The following is an 18,965-nucleotide window of genomic DNA, read 5'->3' on the forward strand; positions in this document are numbered from 1 at the left end:
TCCTCTGGGCAGAAAAGCAAACGTTGGCACTGTTAGCAATTTTCATTCCGGAAGTGGACAACTGGGAAGCGGACTTCCTCAGCAGACACGATCTCCATCCAGGAGAGTGAGGCCTCCATCCAGAGATGTTCAAGGAGGTGACAAATCTTTGGGGAGTTCCTTAATTAGACATGATGGCCTCCCGCCTCAACAAAAAACTTTGAGGTATTGTTCCAGGTCAAGAGACCCGCAGGCAGTGGCGGTAGATGGTAACTCCGTAGGTGTTCCAGTCGGTGTACGTGTTTCCTCCACTTCCACTAATTCCAAGGATTCTAAAGCTCATAAGGAGAACAAGAGTTCATGCAATACTCATTGTTCCGGACTGGCCAAGAAGGGATTGGTATGCGGATCTTCTGGATTTACTGCTGGCCTCTTCCTCCTCGGGAGGACGTGCTGCAGCAGGGGCCGTTCGCTTATCAAGACTTACCGCGGCTATGTTTGACGGCATGGAGGTTGAACGCCAGATCTTCTCTCGGAAGGGCATTCCGAACAAGGTTATTCCTACCCTGATACAGGCTAGGAAAGGAGTAACGTCTAAACATTACCATCGCATTTGGAAAAAGTATGTATCTTGGTGTGAGGCCAAGAAGTTTCCTACTGTGGAGTTTCAACTGGGACAGTTTCTCCTCTTTCTGCAAGCAGGTGTGGATATGGGCCTGCGCTTGGGATCCGTAAAGGTCCAGATTTTGGCCCTGTCCATTTTCTTCCAGAAACAATTGGCTTCCCTCCCTGAGGTTCAGACTTTCTTGAAAGGGGTTCTGCACATCCAGACTCCCTTTGTGCCGCCTACGGCGCCCTGGGATCTTAACCTGGTATTACAGTTCCTCCTATCGGATTGGTTCGAACCTCTACCGGAGGTTGAGGTCAAGTTTCTCACGTGGAAGGCTGTCACTTTGTTGGCCTTTGCTTCTGCTAGACGTGTGTCGGAGTTCGGGGCTTTGTCTTGTAAGAGCCCCTACTTGATCTTCCATGAAGATAGAGCTGAGCTCCGGACACATCAGCAGTTCCTTCCGAAGGTTGTGTCGGCATTTCATATCAACCAACCTATTGTGGTGCCAGCTGCTACTGACTCCTCAATTTCATCAAAGTCCTTGGATGTTGTAAGGGCTCTGAAAATCTATGTGAAGAGGACTGCTCGTCACAGAAAATCGGACTCTCTGTTTGTCCTGTATGATCTCAAGAAACTTGGGTGTCCTGCTTCTAAGCAGACTATCTCTCGCTGGATCAGGTTCACTATCCAGCATGCATATTCTATGGCAGGATTGCCGTGTCCTACATCTGTTAAGGCCCACTCTACTCGTAAGGTGGGTTCTTCCTGGGCGGCTGCCCGGGGTGTCTCGGCTTTACAGCTTTGCCGAGCGGTTACTTGGTCTGGGTCGAACATGTTTGCAAAGATCTACAAGTTCGATACTTTGGCCTCAGAGGACCTGAAGTTTGGTCAATCAGTTCTGCAGGAGCCTCCGCGCTCTCCCTCCTGTTCTGGGAGCTTTGGTACATCCCCATGGTACTAATGTGGACCCCAGCATCTTCTAGGACGTAAGAGAAAATAGGATTTTAATGACCTACCGGTAAATCCTTTTCTCGTAGTCCGTAGAGGATGCTGGGCGCTCGCCCAGCGCTTCGTGATCCTTCAGTCGTTACTTAGTTCAGTACTGCTTAGTTCTTGGTTAAGTACTGTTTTGTTACTTGGTTAAGTAATCTTGTTCAGCCGTTGCTGAGTTTTCAAGCTGGTTAGCTTGGTTTGCCTTGTATGTAAAATCCTTCTCTCAAAGTTGTCCGTCTCCTCGGGCACAGTTTCTATACTGAGTCTGATAGGAGGGACATAGAGGGAGGAGCCAGCCCACACTCTCAAACTTTTAAAGTGCCAGTGGCACCTAGTGGACCCGTCTGTAACCCATGGTACGAATGTGGACCCCAGCATCCTCTACGGACAACGAGAAAAGGATTTACCGGTAGGTAATTAAAATCCTATTTTCCAGTATTAATGAGTCTGAATGTTATTAATGATCCGCTGATCTGATATTGTTTTTACTCTTGAATCTTTTTTATTTTTGTATTTTAATTTTAGATTTTATTTTTTATTTTTGTATTTTAATTTTAGATTTTCATACTTCACAATGTAAATAAATAACTTGTAACATTATTCCAAGCAGACTCTAATTTTATGTTTGTTTTTCCATCTACGAACATGAGGGTTAGCTCTAGCCACCATAAAACATAAATAGATATAGTGCCCTTTCATAAAGATTCGGTATGATTTTCCTATGGACGGGATGCCGGCGGTTAAATCCCGACAGGCCCCCCTCCCCCCCTGTTACCTAACCTAACGGATCAGGGGTAAATCTGATCCAACTTTTAGTTCAGATAAGTCTCACTAGTGGATGGGGACCTTAAATCACAGTTTCCTAAACTTTGTCCTGAATGTACTCATACAGACCAGGTTTTAAGTATGTTCATGCTTGTGGATAGATGGTATAGTCAAACTAACTAAGGTACTAATTAGGGGCCTTATTCAGGTTTGTCAGCTTACCAATAAAGCAAGCAAATGGGCAAAACCATGTTGCACTGGAGGTGGGGCAGATGTAACGTGCAGAGAAACATAGATTTGGGTGAGGTTTGTTCAAACTGAAATCTAAATTGCACCATTCCCAGCTACTCATAGACGCTCTTATCAGAGAGCTCTATGCAGCCAGAGTTTGGAGAAAGCAGACAGTGCTGGTTGGGTTGTACAGGAGTAATCAGAGCAGGCCGGGACGGACAGGCACAGCAGCCAGCGCAGGCTGGGACAGACACTCAGCACATGCACTTCTGTGCATGAAATGGCAGCTGCAATACAGACATGCCCACGAATTTCCGCTGGGGCCGGCAAGGATCTGCTTCCTCCCTCTTTCCTCCCTGCATAAAATGGTAGCCAGGCAGCAAAATCTAGGGGCCATGGCGACCTGGCCCCTGGGATTTGTCGATCCCTGTAGTAGGAGGTACATTATTCCTTTATATTACAGTACAAAGGCTAGAGATTGCAGCCAACCAGTTAATTTCATGAAGTATCTACTCATATCTACTGTAGGTGCAGCTTACCATTTACATCCCTGTCGTATTCCATCCCCACACGCAATGAGTCCTGTGATACTTGTCTATGTCTTATTCACAGGTGTGACATCACTGCTTCCCAAATGTTTCAAATAGATATGTAAAAAATTTTTATGGGACTATGGGGTATATGCAATTGCGGTCGAATTCCCGAAATTGTCGAATTTCGGGAATTTTTTTTCGCCCCAAAAAAAAAATCGTCAATGCAATTCAGTGCTTTCCGTCCAAAAAACGGACTTTCAAAATTCGACTTTTTGAAATTCGACTTTTGTCAAATTCAACTTTTCTGCAATGATACAAGTGCTGCAATTCGACCAAAGTGTATTCAGTTGAAGTTTGGAAATTCGACAACAGTGCTTTTTATTTTTCAATCCGCCACACTTTGGTGGGTGAAACTAATAAAAAAAAAATTAAAACAAGTTTTTTTCTCTAACGTCCTAAGTGGATGCTGGGGACTCCGTCAGGACCATGGGGTTTAGCGGCTCCGCAGGAGACAGGGCACAATAATAAAAGCTTTAGGATCAGGTGGTGTGCACTGGCTCCTCCCCCTATGACCCTCCTCCAAGCCTCAGTTAGATCTTTGTGCCCGGCCGAGAAGGGTGCAATCTAGGTGGCTCTCCTGAGCTGCTTAGAATAAAAGTTTAATTTAGGTTTTTTATTTTCAGTGAGTCCTGCTGGCAACAGGCTCACTGCTACGAGGGACTTAGGGGAGAGAAGTAAACTCACCTGCGTGCAGGATGGATTTGCTTCTTAGGCTACTGGACACCATTAGCTCCAGAGGGAGTCGGAACACAGGTCTCACCCTGGGGTTCGTCCCGGAGCCGTGCCGCCGACCCCCCTTGCAGATGCCGAAGTTGAAGAGGTCCAGAGGTCCAGAAACAGGCGGCAGAAGACTTTCAGTCTTCATAAGGTAGCGCACAGCACTGCAGCTGTGCGCCATTGTTGTCAGCACACTTCATACCAGCGGTCACTGAGGGTGCAGGGCGCTGGGGGGGGCGCCCTGGGCAGCAATGTATTATACCTTTTTTATGGCTAAAATACATCACATATAGCCCTTGAGGCTATATGGATGTATTTAACCCCTGCCAGATCTCACAAACTCCGGGAGAAGAGCCCGCCGTTTTAGGGGGCGGGGCCTATTCTCCTCAGCACACGGCGCCATTTTCCTGCTCAGCTCTGCTGTGAGGAAGGCTCCCAGGCTCTCCCCTGCACTGCACTACAGAAACAGGGTTAAAACAGAGAGGGGGGGCACTTATTTGGCGATATGATTACATATGTGAAAAGGCTATAAGGGAAAACACTTGTATAAGGGGTTGTCCCTGTATAATTATAGCGTTTTTGGTGTGTGCTGGCAAACTCTCCCTCTGTCTCCCCAAAGGGCTAGTGGGGTCCTGTCCTCTATCAGAGCATTCCCTGTGTGTGTGCTGTGTGTCGGTACGTGTGTGTCGACATGTAGGAGGACGATGTTGGTGAGGAGGCGGAGCAAATTGCCTGTATTGGTGATGTCACTCTCTAGGGAGTCGACACCGGAATGGATGGCTTATTTAGGAATTACGTGATAATGTCAACACGATGCAAGGTCGGTTGACGACATGAGACGGCCGGCAAACAAATTAGTACCTGTCCAGGCGTCTCAGACACCGTCAGGGGCTTGTAAAAACGCCCATTTACCTCAGTTGGTCGACACAGACACGGACACTGACTTCAGTGTCGACGGTGAAGAAACAAACGTATTTTCCTTTAGGGCCACACGTTACATGTTAAGGGCAATGAAGGAGGTGTTACATATTTCTGATACTACAAGTACCACAAATAAGGGTATTATGTAGGGTGGGAATAATCTACTTGTAGTTTTTCCTGAATCAGATAAATTAAAGTGTGTGATGATACGTGGGTTTCCTCCGATAGAAAATTATTGGAGGTATACCTTTTCCCGCCAGAAGTGAGGGCGAGTTGGGAAACACACCTTAGGGTGGATAAGGCGCTCACACGCTTATAAAAACAAGTGGCGTTACCGTCTCCAGATACGGCCGCCCTCAAAGAGCCAGCTGATAGGAAGCTGAAAAATATCCTAAAAAGTATATACACACATACTGGTGTTATACTACGACCAGCAATCGCCTCAGCCTGGATGTGCAGCGCTGGGGGGGCTTGGTCGGATTTCCTGACTGAAAATATTGATACCCTTGACAGGAACAATATTTTATTGACTATAGAGCATTTTAAGGATGCATTTCTATATATGCGAGATGCGCAGAGGGATATTTGCATTCTGGCATCAAGAGTAGATGTGATGTCCATATCTGCCAGACGATGTTTATAGACACGACAGTGGTCAGGTGATGCAGATTCCAGACGGCACATGGAAGTATTGCCGTATAAAGGGGCGGTCCATCGGACCTGGTGGCCATGGCAACAGCTGGAAAATCCACTTTTGTTACCCCAAGTCACATCTCAGCAGAAAAGGACACAGTCTTTTCAGTCTCAGTCCTTTCGTACCCATAAAGGCAGGCGGGCAAAAGGCCAGTCAATCTGCCCAGGGTTAGAGGAAAGGGAAGAAGACTGCAGCAGGCAGCCCATTCCCAGGAACAGAAGTCCTCCACAGCTTCTGCCAAGTCCGCAGCATGACGCTGGGGCCATACAAGCGGACTCAGGTGCGGTGGGGGGTCATCTCAAGAGTTTCAGCACGCAGTGGGCTCACTCGCAAGTGGGCTCCTGGATCCTACACGTAGTATCCCAGGTGTACATTGGAAATTCGAGACGTCTTCCCCTCACAAGTTTCTGAAGTCTGCTTTACCAACGTCTCCCTCCGACAGGGAGGCAGTATTGGGAAAAAAATTCACAGGCTGTATTCCCAGCAGGTGATAATCAAAGTACCCCTCCTACAACAAGGGAAGGGGTATTATTCCACACTATATTGTGGTACTGAAGCCAAACGGCTCGGTGAGATCTAAAAGATTTGAACAATTACATACAAGGGTTCAAATCAAGATGGAGTCACTCAGAGCAGTGATAGCGAACCAGGACGATATGGTGTCACTGGATATCAGGGACGCTTACCTACATGTCCAAATTTTGCCCTTCTCACCAAGGGTATCTCAGGTTCGTGGTACAGAACTGTCACTATCAGTTCAGACGCTGCCGTTTAGATTGTCCACGGCACCCCGGGTCTTTACCATGGTAATGGCCGAAATAATGATTCTTCCTAAAAGAAATATGGACGCTTTCCTGATAAGGGCAAGGTCCAGAGAACAGTTGGCGGTCGGAGTAGCACTATCTCAAGTAGTTCTACGACAGCACGAGTGGATTCTAAATATTCCAAAATCGCAGCTTTTTCCGACGACACGTCTAATGTTCCTAGGAATGATTCTGGACACAGTCCAGAAAAGGATGTTTTCTCCCGGAGAAGAAGACCAGGGAGTTATCCGAGCTAGTCAGGAACCTCCTAAAACCAGGAAAAGTATCAGTGCATCATTGCACAAGGGTCCTGTGAAAAATGGTGGTTTCTTACAAAGCGATCCCATTCGGTAGATTTCACGCAAGAACCTTTCAGTGGAATCTGCTGGGAAAATGGTCCGGATCGCATCTTCAGATGCATCAGCGGATAACCCTGTCTCCAAGGACAAGGGTGTTTTCTTCTGCGGTGGCTGCAGAGTGCTCATCTATGAAAGGGCCGCAGATTCGACATTCAGGACTGGGTCCTGGTGACCACGGATGCCAGCCTGAGTGGCTGGGGAGCAGTCACACAAGGAAAAAATTTCCAGGGAGTGTGATCAAGTCTGGAGACTTCTCTCCACATAAATATACTGGAGCTAAGGGCAATTTACAAGGCTCTAAGCTTAGCAAGACCTCTGCTTCAAGGTCAGCCGGTATTGATCCAGTGGGACAACATCACGGCAGTCGCCCACGTAAACAGACAGGGCGGCACATGAAGCAGGAGGGAAATGGCAGAAACTGCAAGGATTCTTCGCTGGGCGAAAAATCATGTGATAACACTCTCAGCAGTGTTAATTCCGGGAGTGGAAAACTGGGAAGCAAACTTCCTCAGCAGGCATAACCTCCACCCGGGAGAGTGGGGACTTCAGCGGGAAGTCTTCCACATGATTGTAAACCGTTGGGAAAAACCAAAGGTGGACATGATGACGTCCTGCCTGAACAAAAAACTAGACAAATATTGCGCCAGGTCAAGGGACCCTCAGGCAATAGCGGTGGACGCTCTGGTAACACTGTGGGCGTACCAGTCAGGGTATGTGTTCCCTCCTATGCATCTCATACCAAAAGTACTGAGAATCATAAGAAGGAGATGAGTAAGAACGATACTCGTGGTTCCGGATGGGTCAAGAAGGACTTGGTACCCGGAACTTCAAGAGATGCTCACGGAAGAACCGTGGCCTCTACCTTTAAGAAAGGACCTGCTCCAGCAGGGGCCTTGTCTGTTCCAAGACTTACCGCGGCTGCGTTTGACGGCATGGCAGTTGAACGCCGGATCCTGAAAGGGCATTCCAGATGAAGTCATCCCTACTCTGGTCGAAGCCAGGAAGGATGTAACCGCAAAACATTTTCACCGCATTTGGCGAAAATATGTTGCGTGGTGTGAGGCCAAGAAGGTCCCTACAGAGGAATTCCAACTGGGTCGTTTCCTACATTTCCTGAAAACAGGACTGTCTATGGGCCTAAAATTAGGGTCCATTAAGGTTCAAATTTCGACCCTGTCAAATTTCTTCCAGAAAGAACTGGCTTCAGTGCCTGAAGTTCAGACGTTTGTAAAAGGGGTACTGCATATACAGCCTCCTTTTGTGCCCCCAGTGGCACCTTGGGATCTCAATGTTGTTTTGAGTTTCCTAAAGTCACATTGGTTTGATCCACTCACCACTGTGGAATTAAAATATTTCACATGGAAGGTGAAGATTCTATTAGCCCTGGCTTCAGCCAGGCGTGTGTCAGAATATCTTTATCATATAAAAGCCCTTACTTAATTTTTCATTCTGACGGGGCAGAATTGAGGACTCGTCCTCAATTTCTCCTTAAGGTGTTTTCTGTTTTTCACATGAACCAACCTATTGTGGTACCTGCGGCTACTAGGGACTTGGAGGACTCCAAGTTACTTGACGTTGTCAGGGCCCTGAAAATATATGTTTCCAGGACGACTGGAGTCAGAAAATCTGACTCGCTGTTTAGCCTGTATGCACCCAACAAGATGGGTGTTCCTGCTTCTAAGCAGACGATTGCTCGCTGGATTTGTAGTACAATTCAGCTTGCACATTCTGTGGCAGGCTTGCCACAGCCAAAATCAGTAAAAGCCCATTCCACAAGGAAGTGGGCTCATCTTGGGCGGCTGCCCGAGGGGTCTCGGCTTTACAACTTTGCCGAGCTGCTACTTGGTCAGGGGCACACCCTGACTGAGGAGGACCTGGAGTTCTCTCATTCGGTGCTGCAGAGTCATCCGCACTCTCCCGCCTGTTTGGGAGCTTTGGTATAATCCCCATGGTCCTGACGGAGTCCCCAGCATCCACTTAGGACGTTAGAGAAAATAAGAATTTACTTACCGATAATTCTATTTCTCGTAGTCCGTAGTGGATGCTGGGCGCCCATCCCAAGTGCGGATTGTCTGCAATACTTGTACATAGTTATTGTTACAAAAATCGGGTTATTCTTGTTGTGAGCCATCTTTTCAGAGGCTCCTTCGTTGTTATCATACTGTTAACTGGGTTCAGATCACAGGTTGTACGGTGTGATTGGTGTGGCTGGTATGAGTCTTACCCGGGATTCAATATCCTTCCTTATTATGCACGCTCGTCCGGGCACAGTATCCTAACTGAGGCTTGGAGGAGGTTCATAGGGGGAGGAGCCAGTGCACACCACCTGATCCTAAAGCTTTTATTATTGTGCCCTGTCTCCTGCGGAGCCGCTAAACCCCATGGTCCTGACGGAGTCCCCAGCATCCACTACGGACTACGAGAAATAGAATTATCGGTAAGTAAATTCTTATTTTTTTTGTGTTTTTTTTTTTATTGATAATAGCATATCTATTTATATTAGAAGGGATTAGGTACTTGGTTTGTCTTTTTTGGAGGCACAAGTATTATTTATATATTTTTTAAAATAATATTATTTTTTTTATTATTTTTTTAAATGGAATGTTAAAATCCCGGAAAAAAATGGCGTGGGGTCCCCCCTCCAAAGCATAACCAGCCTCGGGCTCATCGAGTTGGTCCTGGTTCTAAAAATGCGGGGAAAAAATTGACATGGGATCCCCCGTATTTTTAAAACCAGCACCGGGCTCTGCGCCTGATGCTGGTGCAAAAAATACGGGGGACAAAAAGAGTAGGGGTCCCCGTATTTTATACACCAGCATCGGGCTCCACTAGCTGGACAGATAATGCCACAGCCGGGGGTCACTTTTATACAGTGCCTTGCGGCCGTGGCATTAAATATCCAACTAGTCACCCCTGGCCGGGGTACACTGGGGGAGTGGGGACCCCTTCAATCAAGGGGTGTCCCCCCCCCCCCCCCCCCCCCCCAGCCACCCAAGGGCCAGGGGTGAAGCCCGAGGCTGTGTCCCCCCCCCCCCCCCCCCCCCATCCAAGGGCTGCGGATGGGAGGCTGATAGCCTTGAGGAAAATGACAGAATATTGTTTTTCCCAGTAGTACTACAAGTCCCAGCAAGCCTCCCCCGCAAGCTGGTACTCGGAGAACCACAAGTACCAGCATGCGGGAGAAAAACGGGCCCGCTGGTACCTGTAGTACTACTGGAAAAAAAATACCCAAATAAAAACAGGAGACACACACCGTGACAAGTACAACTTTATTACACACTGCCGACACACACATACTTACCTATGTTGACACGCCGACTGCCACAGTCTCCGACGATCCGAGGGTACCTGTGAAAAAAAATTATACTCACCTCAATCCAGTGTCCAGAGATAAATCCATGTCCAGAGATAAAATCCACGTACTTGGCAAAATAAAAACACGCACACCCGTACCAGCGGACTGAAAGGGGTCCCATGTTGACACATGGGACCCCTTTCCACGAATGCAGAGAGACCCCCCCGTGCCTGCTGTCACTGAAAGGTCTCTTAAGCCAATCAGCGAGCGCAACGTCCTTGCACTCTGCTGATTGGCTGCACTTCTGAGCTGTCAGACAGCGCCTCGCAAAGCCTCTCCATTATATTCAATGGTGGGAACTTTGCGGCTAGTGGTGGGGTCACCCGCGGTCAGCGGCTGACCGCGGGTAACCCCACCGCTGACGGCAAAGTTCCCACCATTGAAAGTAATGGAGAGGCTTTGCGATGCGCTGTCTGACCTCAGACGCTAGACAGCCAATCAGGTGAGCGCCACGAAGAAGCGCTTCCTGATTGGCTGAAGGGACCTCAGTGACAGGAGGCATTCGTGGAAAGGGGTCCCATGTGTCAACATGGGACCCCTTTCAGTCCGTTGGTACGGGTGTGCGTGTTTTTATTTTGCCAAGTACGAGGATTTTATCTCTGGACGTGGATTTATCTCTGGACACTGGCAGGTGAGTATAATTTTTTTCACAGGTACCCTCGGATCGTCGGAGACTGTGGCAGTCGGCGTGTCAACATAGGTAAGTATGTGTGTGTCGGCAGTGTGTAATAAAGTTGTACTTGTCACGGTGTGTGTCTCCTGTTTTTATTTGGGTATTTTTTTTCCAGTAGTACTACAGGTACCCGTTTTTCTCCCGCATGCTGGTACTTGTGGTTCTCCAAGTACCAGCTTGCGGGGGAGGCTTGCTTGGACTTGTAGTACTACTGGAAAAAACAATATTCTGTCATTTTCCTCAAGGCTATCAGCCTCCCATCCGCAGCCCTTGGATGGGGGGGACAGCCTCGGGCTTCACCCCTGGCCCTTGGGTGGCTGGGGGGGGGGACCCCTTGATTGAAGGGGTCCCCACTCCCCCAGGGTACCCCGGCCAGGGGTGACTAGTTGGATATTTAATGCCACGGGCGCAAGGCACTGTATAAAAGTGACCCCCGGCTGTGGCATTATCTGTCCAGCTAGTGGAGCCCGATGCTGGTGTATAAAATACGGGGGACCCCTACTCTTTTTGTCCCCCATATTTTTTGCACCAGCATCAGGCGCAAAGCCCGGTGCTGGTTTTAAAAATACGGGGGATCCCATGTCAATTTTTTCCCCGCATTTTTAGAACCAGGACCAGCTCGAAGAGCCCGAGGCTGGTTATGCTTTGGAGGGGGGACCCCACGCCATTTTTTTTCTGTTTTTCCCCGTTTTTTTTAAATCGTGGCAAAATCCGGCAAATCGGACGTTTTTCGCCCGCGGGACTGTCGAATCCGTTTTTCATTGAATATGGTGAATTCCGGAAGCCACCTGCCGGAATTCACCTGTCGAATTGTGTCGAATTAAGAAACGGCGATAATTTGCCGCGATTCGCCGCTAATTGCATATACCCCTATATCTCTATCATATATTTTATAGAATTGTAAACAATTAGATAAATGTTATACATCTCTCTACAGAGATTAATTAGTACATTTGAAACTATATATGGAGTTTTAAATGGAAAAAAATTTCAAAAGAAGAAAGTATAGATTTTATGGTGCAGATGTACTTGTTCATATTGTCCTTGTATTGTCTACCCTGTTTGCCATTTCTGTTGTTTAATTATAGTATTTTTTTTTCTTAGCCTCTTTACAGAAAATGTTTTGGCTCACCCATGTATTGTCCTGCGTCGTCAGTGTCAGGTAACTTTTTTTTAATTTTTTGATATTATTGTAACCGGTTGCAAATGTAGTACGCGTTTCCACAGCAGGAAAGCACTATCTCGGTGCAAGAGTCTGCAATATTTGAGTAACCGTCTCACAGCCAGGGAATATTATTTACCAGTCCTTGGTCAAGCTCGGTGGTGGGGGCTGATCCATTTCTTTATATTGTTAATGTACATATTATTTACATTAAAGTGGGAAATTATGACTAGTGTTGCAGCTAAACACTCCCTTAATAACTCCATTACAGTCTTGGCCTCAAATGGGCTGAAGCATCAAAATAATACTTATGGATCATTTGCTCAATGTCTAAAACTCAAATACTGCCTTAATGGGTGAAGCTATGGAGGTGTGTTACCCTGTAACCATATACACAAATCTAGTTTACGTGAATACCGATTACATGAATCAAACTACATAGTCATGTTTTACAGATATCATATATCCCTATTAAATACTTAAGACAGGAAATGTTTGTACAAGTTCTCGTATCCACAAATACTGTAAGTCTTCAGAAAGTCTAATAAATAACTAAAACAGCTATTTGCAACTTCTGTAAAAACAATGGGGGTGATTCAAAGCTGATCGTAGATATTCCAAAATTAGCACATCTAGGATCATATTCTCTGACATGCGGGGCGGACTAGCCCTGTGCTGGGCGTCCCCTTACATGTCGGAGAATATGATCATAGATGTGCTAATGTTCTAGGATCAGCGGTGAATCACCCCCATGGTTTTTAAAGAAGTTGCAAATAGTTGTTTTAGTCATTTATAGACTTTCTGAAGACGTATTTGTAGATACCAGTACAAACATTCCCTGTCCTAAGTTTTTAATACGGATATATGATATCTGAAACATATTAATAAGGTATTAACATGACTTTGTAGTTTGATTCATGTAATCGGTATTCACGTAAACTAGATTTGTGTATATGGTTACAGGGTAACACACCTCCATAGCTTCACCCATTAAGGCAGTATTTGAGTTTTAGACATTGAGCAAATGATCCATAAGTATTATTTTGATGCTTCAGCCCATTTGAGGCCAAGACTGTAATGGAGTGGTTGGAGAACATGGGCCAAGGCTGTAATGTAATGTTTCCCAAGTGTAGTTCTAAAAGCAAGCCTAGTTGCAGAGGCAGGTGGCTACCCACCGTGTTTTTTGGGTCGCAGCGGTTGCGTATGACGTCGCGCAGCTGCCGCGGCCCGTCCCAGCAACGGTCCGGACACGCCTGCGTTGTCCGGACCGTGCCCCCACAACGGCGTTCTAACACCGTTGGCACACCGCCTCCGTCCCCACGATCGCCTCTGCCTGTCAATCAGATGCTTTCACATCTCACTGGGTGCGCACGAGCAGTGCGCCCGCTGCGCAAGCGCATTCCACAATAGTCTTAAGAGTGTGATCGCTGCAGCGATCGCCTCTGAATTAGGCCCCATGTTGGCAGTGGTGGGAAAAGTAGAATGCGTGTGGGTTGGTATCTGCAAAGTGATATATGTGGCACCAAAACCTATTTCGTTTTTCTAACTGCTACAATCTATAATGCTGGAACTAAGAAACCACTCTACAACAGGCATTCATTGTTCATTTTATTTAACCCATTTACAAAACTCAGCATTTGCTGTGCCACAGAAGGAAGTGCAGAGAACACTTGGCTTGAGTCTTGCCTGCATATTACTTACACTAGATGCACTGGAATCTGTATCTAATACCAGTATCATGTTCTTCCGGGTTAGGTACGAAATCCCTGCAGTCAGTATCCTGACAGTCAGGATTCAGAAAGCATCATCCCGACGTCAAAATTCTGATTGATCCTCAGAATCAGTTTGTATTGGCCAAGTATACCTCCTTATACTCTGAATTTATCTCTGGTTTAATGCATTCCAGAAAACTTGCATAAACAAACAACTTACATTTCAATCACAGTATATAAAACAATACATAAATTATAACAATCCTAGTAAGCATTGTAACCCTATCCCATACCCACCCCTCCCATAGCCTAATCCTAACCCCAGTGTGACCGTCGGGATACCAGTGTCCGTATTCTGATTGTCGACTGCCAAGATTCTGACTGCATCCTGACCATAATTACTACAGAAGACATAACATACAGTACTGTACAAACGTTTTAGGCAGGTGTGGAAAAAATGCTGCAAATTAAGTATGTTTTTAAAAATAGAAGTGTTGATAGTTTTTTGTTTTTTTTATTAATTAATAAAATGCAAAGTGAATGAACAGAAGAGAAATCTAAACCAAGATATTTGGAACAACCTCCCTGCCAAGTTCCTTCAAAACTGTGTGCAAGTATACCTGGAAGAATTTATGCTTTTTTCCATACCTGCCTAAAACGTTTGCACTGTACTGTGCCTCCAAACATTCTGGAGCATAATTGCATGGCCTAGGCAAAAAGTAGCATGGTTTCGCAGGAATTCTGCAAACACGAGCCACACCTCCCGGTTTCGTCACTGAGGGGGCCTGCCCAGCGCTCTGTGAGCTGCTGGCCATCCGCCCGGTCCCTCTGTCTCCCATGTGCATGCCATTTACAGGGGGCCTCACAACTGCACCACGCACGGGACACTGCGGCCTACGGGTGGGACTGTGCCCAAAAAACTGAACTTTTCCTCGAAAATTGGGTCAGTTGGGAGGTATGGACAACATAATGAAACTAATTTACTGAGGTCTTCTTTCACCCGTCAGAGCGCTCAATTTAAAAATGTAATTAATGGAAGGGAAGTGGAATTAACTTAAAAGAAAAAGAACTTGGTGACATTGCAAATGGCATTAAAGGGAAAGTATGCCTTTTTGCAGATGACACAAAGGTATGCAGCAGGGTAGACAAACCAGGAGGGATAAAACAAATTATTGATGATCTATGTAGACTAGAGGATTGGTCAAGAGCGTGGCAATTACAGTTTAATGCCAAAAAATGCAAAATCATGCACTTGGTTCTCAAAAATCCAACGGCAAAATATAGGTGGTAATTCAGAGTTGATCGCAGCAGCAAATTTGTTAGCTGTTGGGCAAAACCAGGGGGGCAGATATAACATGTGCAGAGAGAGTTAGATTTGGGTGGGGTGTGTTCAAACTGAAATCTAAATTGCAGTGTAAAAATAATTCAGCCAGTATTTACACTGCACAGAAACAAAATTACCCACCCAAATCTAATGGTGTGTATACACGGTGAGATTTTTTCTTACGATTTTGACTATATAGTCAAAATCGTAAGAAAAGATAGTGCAGATCGCAAGGTGAAAGTCACCTTGCGATCCCGATTCGATGCTGATGCCTGGTCGGCATCGCAAGAATAGATAGACTGTGCAGGCAAGTCAATTTGACTATCTGTATAGAAGAGATAGTCAAAATTGACACTTAGCCAAAATCGCACATAGTTAATATCGCAGGCACATACTGAGTGTGCTTGCGATACTGACTATGTGCCAACCTAGCCCCTGTCGCATAGTGAGAATCGGGCATAGCCCGAATCTCACCGTGTGTATGGGCCATTCCTCTCTCTGCAAATGTTATATCTGCCCCACCTGCAGTGCACATGGGGGGTAATTCCAAGTTGATCGCAGCAGGACATTTTTTAGCAGTTGGGCAAAACCATGTGCACTGCAGGGGAGGCAGATATAACATTTGCAGAGAGAGTTAGATTTGGGTAGGTTATTTTGTTTCTGTGCAGGGTAAATACTGGCTGCTTTATTTTTACACTGCAATTTATATTGCAGATTGAACACACCACACCCAAATCTAACTCTCTCTGCACATGTTATATCTGCCTCCACTGCAGTGCACATGGTTTTGCCCAACTGATAAAAAAAATTCCTGCTGCGATCAACTTGGAATTACCACCCATGGTTTTGTCCAACTGCTAACAAATTTGCTGCTGCGATCAACTCTGAATTACCCCCATAGTATTAATGGCACTATACTGGAAACTACTGAGGAGGAAAGGGATCTAGGAGTCACTATTTCAGGTGACTTAAAGGCAGGTAAGCAATGTAACAAAGCAATAAGGAAGACTAGTCAAATGCTTGGTTGCATCGGGAGAGGAATCAGCAGCAGAAAGAAGTAATAATGCCACTGTATAGGTCATTGGTACGGCCTCATCTAGAATACAGTGTTCAATTCTGGAGGCCATATCTTCAGAAGGATATTAATACGTTAGAGACTGTAGAAAGAAGGGCAACTAAAATGGTGCATGGCCTACATCACAAAACATACCGTATATACTCGAGTATAAGCCGACTTTTTCAGCACGTTTTTTTGTGCTGAAAAAGCCCCCTTGGCTTATACTCGAGTCAGTGGAAGGAAGGACACGGAGGGCACAGCGCGCGGCTCTCCTGTGTCCCTCCTGCGTCTCCGGCGGCGTGTGTGTGTTAAATGAACTGCCCGTTCGTGAGCTCTGATTGGCTCACGAACCGGCACTTCATTTGACACACACGCCGCCGGAGACGCAGGAGGGACACAGGAGAGCCGCGCGCTGTGCCCTCCGTGTCCCTCCTTCAGAAGACAACGCGGGAGAGATGGAGGGTAAGTACCCTTCCTGGCACTGTGGGGCATATCTGGCAGCATGAGGGCACATCTGACACTGTGGGGCATATCTGGCAGCATGAGGGCACATCTGGCACTGTGGGGCATATCTGACATATCTGGCAGCATGAGGGCACATCTTGCACTGTGGGGCATATCTGGCAGCATGAGGGCTCATCTGGCACTGTGGGGCATATCTGGCAGCATGAGGGCACATCTGGCACTGTGGGGCATATCTGACATATCTGGCACTGTGGGGCATATCTGGCAGCATGAGGGCACATCTGGCACTGTGGGGCATATCTGACATATCTGGCAGCATGAGGGCACATCTGGCACTGTGGGGCATATCTGGCAGCATGAGGGCACATTTGGCACTGTGGGGCATATCTGGCAGCATGAGGGCATATCTGGCACTGTGGGGAATATCTGGCAGCATGAGGGCATATCTGGCAGCATGAGGGCACATCTGGCACTGTGGGGCATATCTGGCAGCATGAGGGCATATCTGGCACTGTGGGGCATATCTGGCAGCATGAGGGCATATCTGGCACTGTGGGGCATATCTGGCAGTATGAGGGCTGTGTACGGCTAGAGCTGCATTTCCCACCCTAGGCTTATACTCGAGTCAATGAGTTTTCCCAGGTTTTTGTGGTAAAATTAGGTGCCTCGGCTTAAATTCGGGTCGACTTATACTCGAGTATATACGGTACCCAGAAAGACTAAGAAATCTCAATATGTATAGTTTGGAGCAGCGAAGGGACATAATAGAAACTTACAAATATATCAAGGGTTTTAACAAAGTCCAGGAGGGAAAAATTCTTCAAATGAAGAGAAGTATTAGGACACAAGGACAGGATGGAGACCACCATTCGCATTACTGACCCCTACATCCCACATGCTCCAAATCCCGACAGCCGGCATGCCGACTAACAGGGACTATTCCCACTTCTGCGGCCGGGATGCTGACCAATTGCATCCCAGCCGCCGGTAAGCCATACCAAACCCCACAAGGACATTCACTGAAACTGGAGGGAGGGAGGGAGGTTCAGGGGAAATTTGAGGAAAAATTACTTCACAGAGAGGGTAGTGGACAAGGTGAATTGCCTCCCATCAGAGGAGGTAGAGGCTAAGACAGTAGAGCAGTTTAAACACGCACGGATAGACATGAGGATATCCTTACAAAGAAAGAAGGATCAACTGAGGTTTCAGGTTAAAATATGGTTAAAAAAAAAAAGGCAGACTAGACGGGCGAAGTGGTTCTTATCTGCCATCAAATTCTATGTTTCTATGTAACTCTCCTTTCCCAAGCCTTAAGTTTAAAGTCTACCCTATCATCCACTCATTAATTGCGTTTCTCTCACACTGACTGCGTCATCATGTCTAATGGGCCCTACACACATGCCGATATCACTGCACGATATGAACGATCTCGTTCATTAATGAACGAGATAACGTTCATATCGTGCAGTGTGGAGGCACCAGCGATGAACGATGCGCGGCCCCGCGCTCATTCATCGCTGGTGCTATGTCGGCTGTGCATGCAGGCCAATATGGACGAGATCGTCCATATTTGCCTGCAAGTCTACGAAGCCGGGTGACGGGGGGAGTGAAGAAACTTCACTGCCGCCGGGTCGCCCGTCGCCCGTATCGGCGGTCAGGCAGCTCGGCTGCACATCGCCGAGTGTGTAGGGCCTATAACTCTCCCTCCTGTGCAGATTACAATCTCTCATGAGCAGGGTACTCTTTCCTCATGTTCTCTCCCTCCCTGCCTTTGCTAGTATAATGACTGTGGGCCTAATTTGCAGCAAAGCATAAAGAAAAATAAAATACAACTGTGCACATGGGCAAAACCATATTGCCCTCTAGGCGTGGCATATGTAAAATGTGTAGAGCTTTAGATTCAGGTGGGGTGTGTTCTAAATTACAGAGTAAAAATAAAGTTGTCTAACATTTGTGGGCTACATGCAAAAGCAGCCAGTATTTGCTCAGTATTCCAGGGTTGGAAAAAAACAAACGCTTTTTTGTTTGTTTGTTTTTTAAACCGTTTTCTTTTTTGTTTTAAACCATTGTTTCTCATACGTCCTAGAGGATGCTGGGGACTCCAAAAGGACCATGGGGTATAGACGGGATCCGCAGGAGACATGGGCACACTATAAGACTTTGAATGGGTGTGAACTGGCTCCTCCCTCTATGCCCCTCCTCCAGACCTCAGTTAGATTCTGTGCCCAGGAGTGACTGGACACACACTAGGGGAGCTCTACTGAGTTTCTCTGAAAGACTTTGTTAGGTTTTTTATTTTCAGAAAGACCTGCTGGCTACAGGCTCTCTGCTTCGTGGGACTAAGGGGAGAGAAGTCAGACCTACTTCTTCTGAGTTAAGGGCCCTGCTTCTTAGGCTACTGGACACCATTAGCTCCAGAGGGTTCGATCACTTGGTGCGCCTAGCTGCTTGTTCCCGGAGCCACGCCGTCACCCCCCTCACAGAAGCCAGAAGAAAGAAGCCGGGTGAGTATTAGAAGAACAGAAGACTTCAGTGACGGCAGAAGACTTCAC

The 18,965-nt window shown here is 46.8% G+C and overlaps 1 protein-coding gene across 1 annotated transcript in view; it reads left to right on the forward strand.

The window, feature by feature from the left end:
* SLC25A46 (solute carrier family 25 member 46) overlaps positions 1-18,965 on the forward strand; it is a 117,969-nt gene that overhangs the window by 18,176 nt on the left and 80,828 nt on the right. The window contains exon 3 of the mRNA XM_063964110.1: positions 11,798-11,855. Within this exon, the coding sequence (XP_063820180.1) occupies positions 11,798-11,855 (58 nt within the window). The remainder of the gene's footprint in view (positions 1-11,797; positions 11,856-18,965) is intronic.

Source organism: Pseudophryne corroboree, chromosome 1 (assembly GCF_028390025.1).
Source record: "Pseudophryne corroboree isolate aPseCor3 chromosome 1, aPseCor3.hap2, whole genome shotgun sequence".
Taxonomy (NCBI): Eukaryota; Metazoa; Chordata; class Amphibia; order Anura; family Myobatrachidae; genus Pseudophryne; species Pseudophryne corroboree.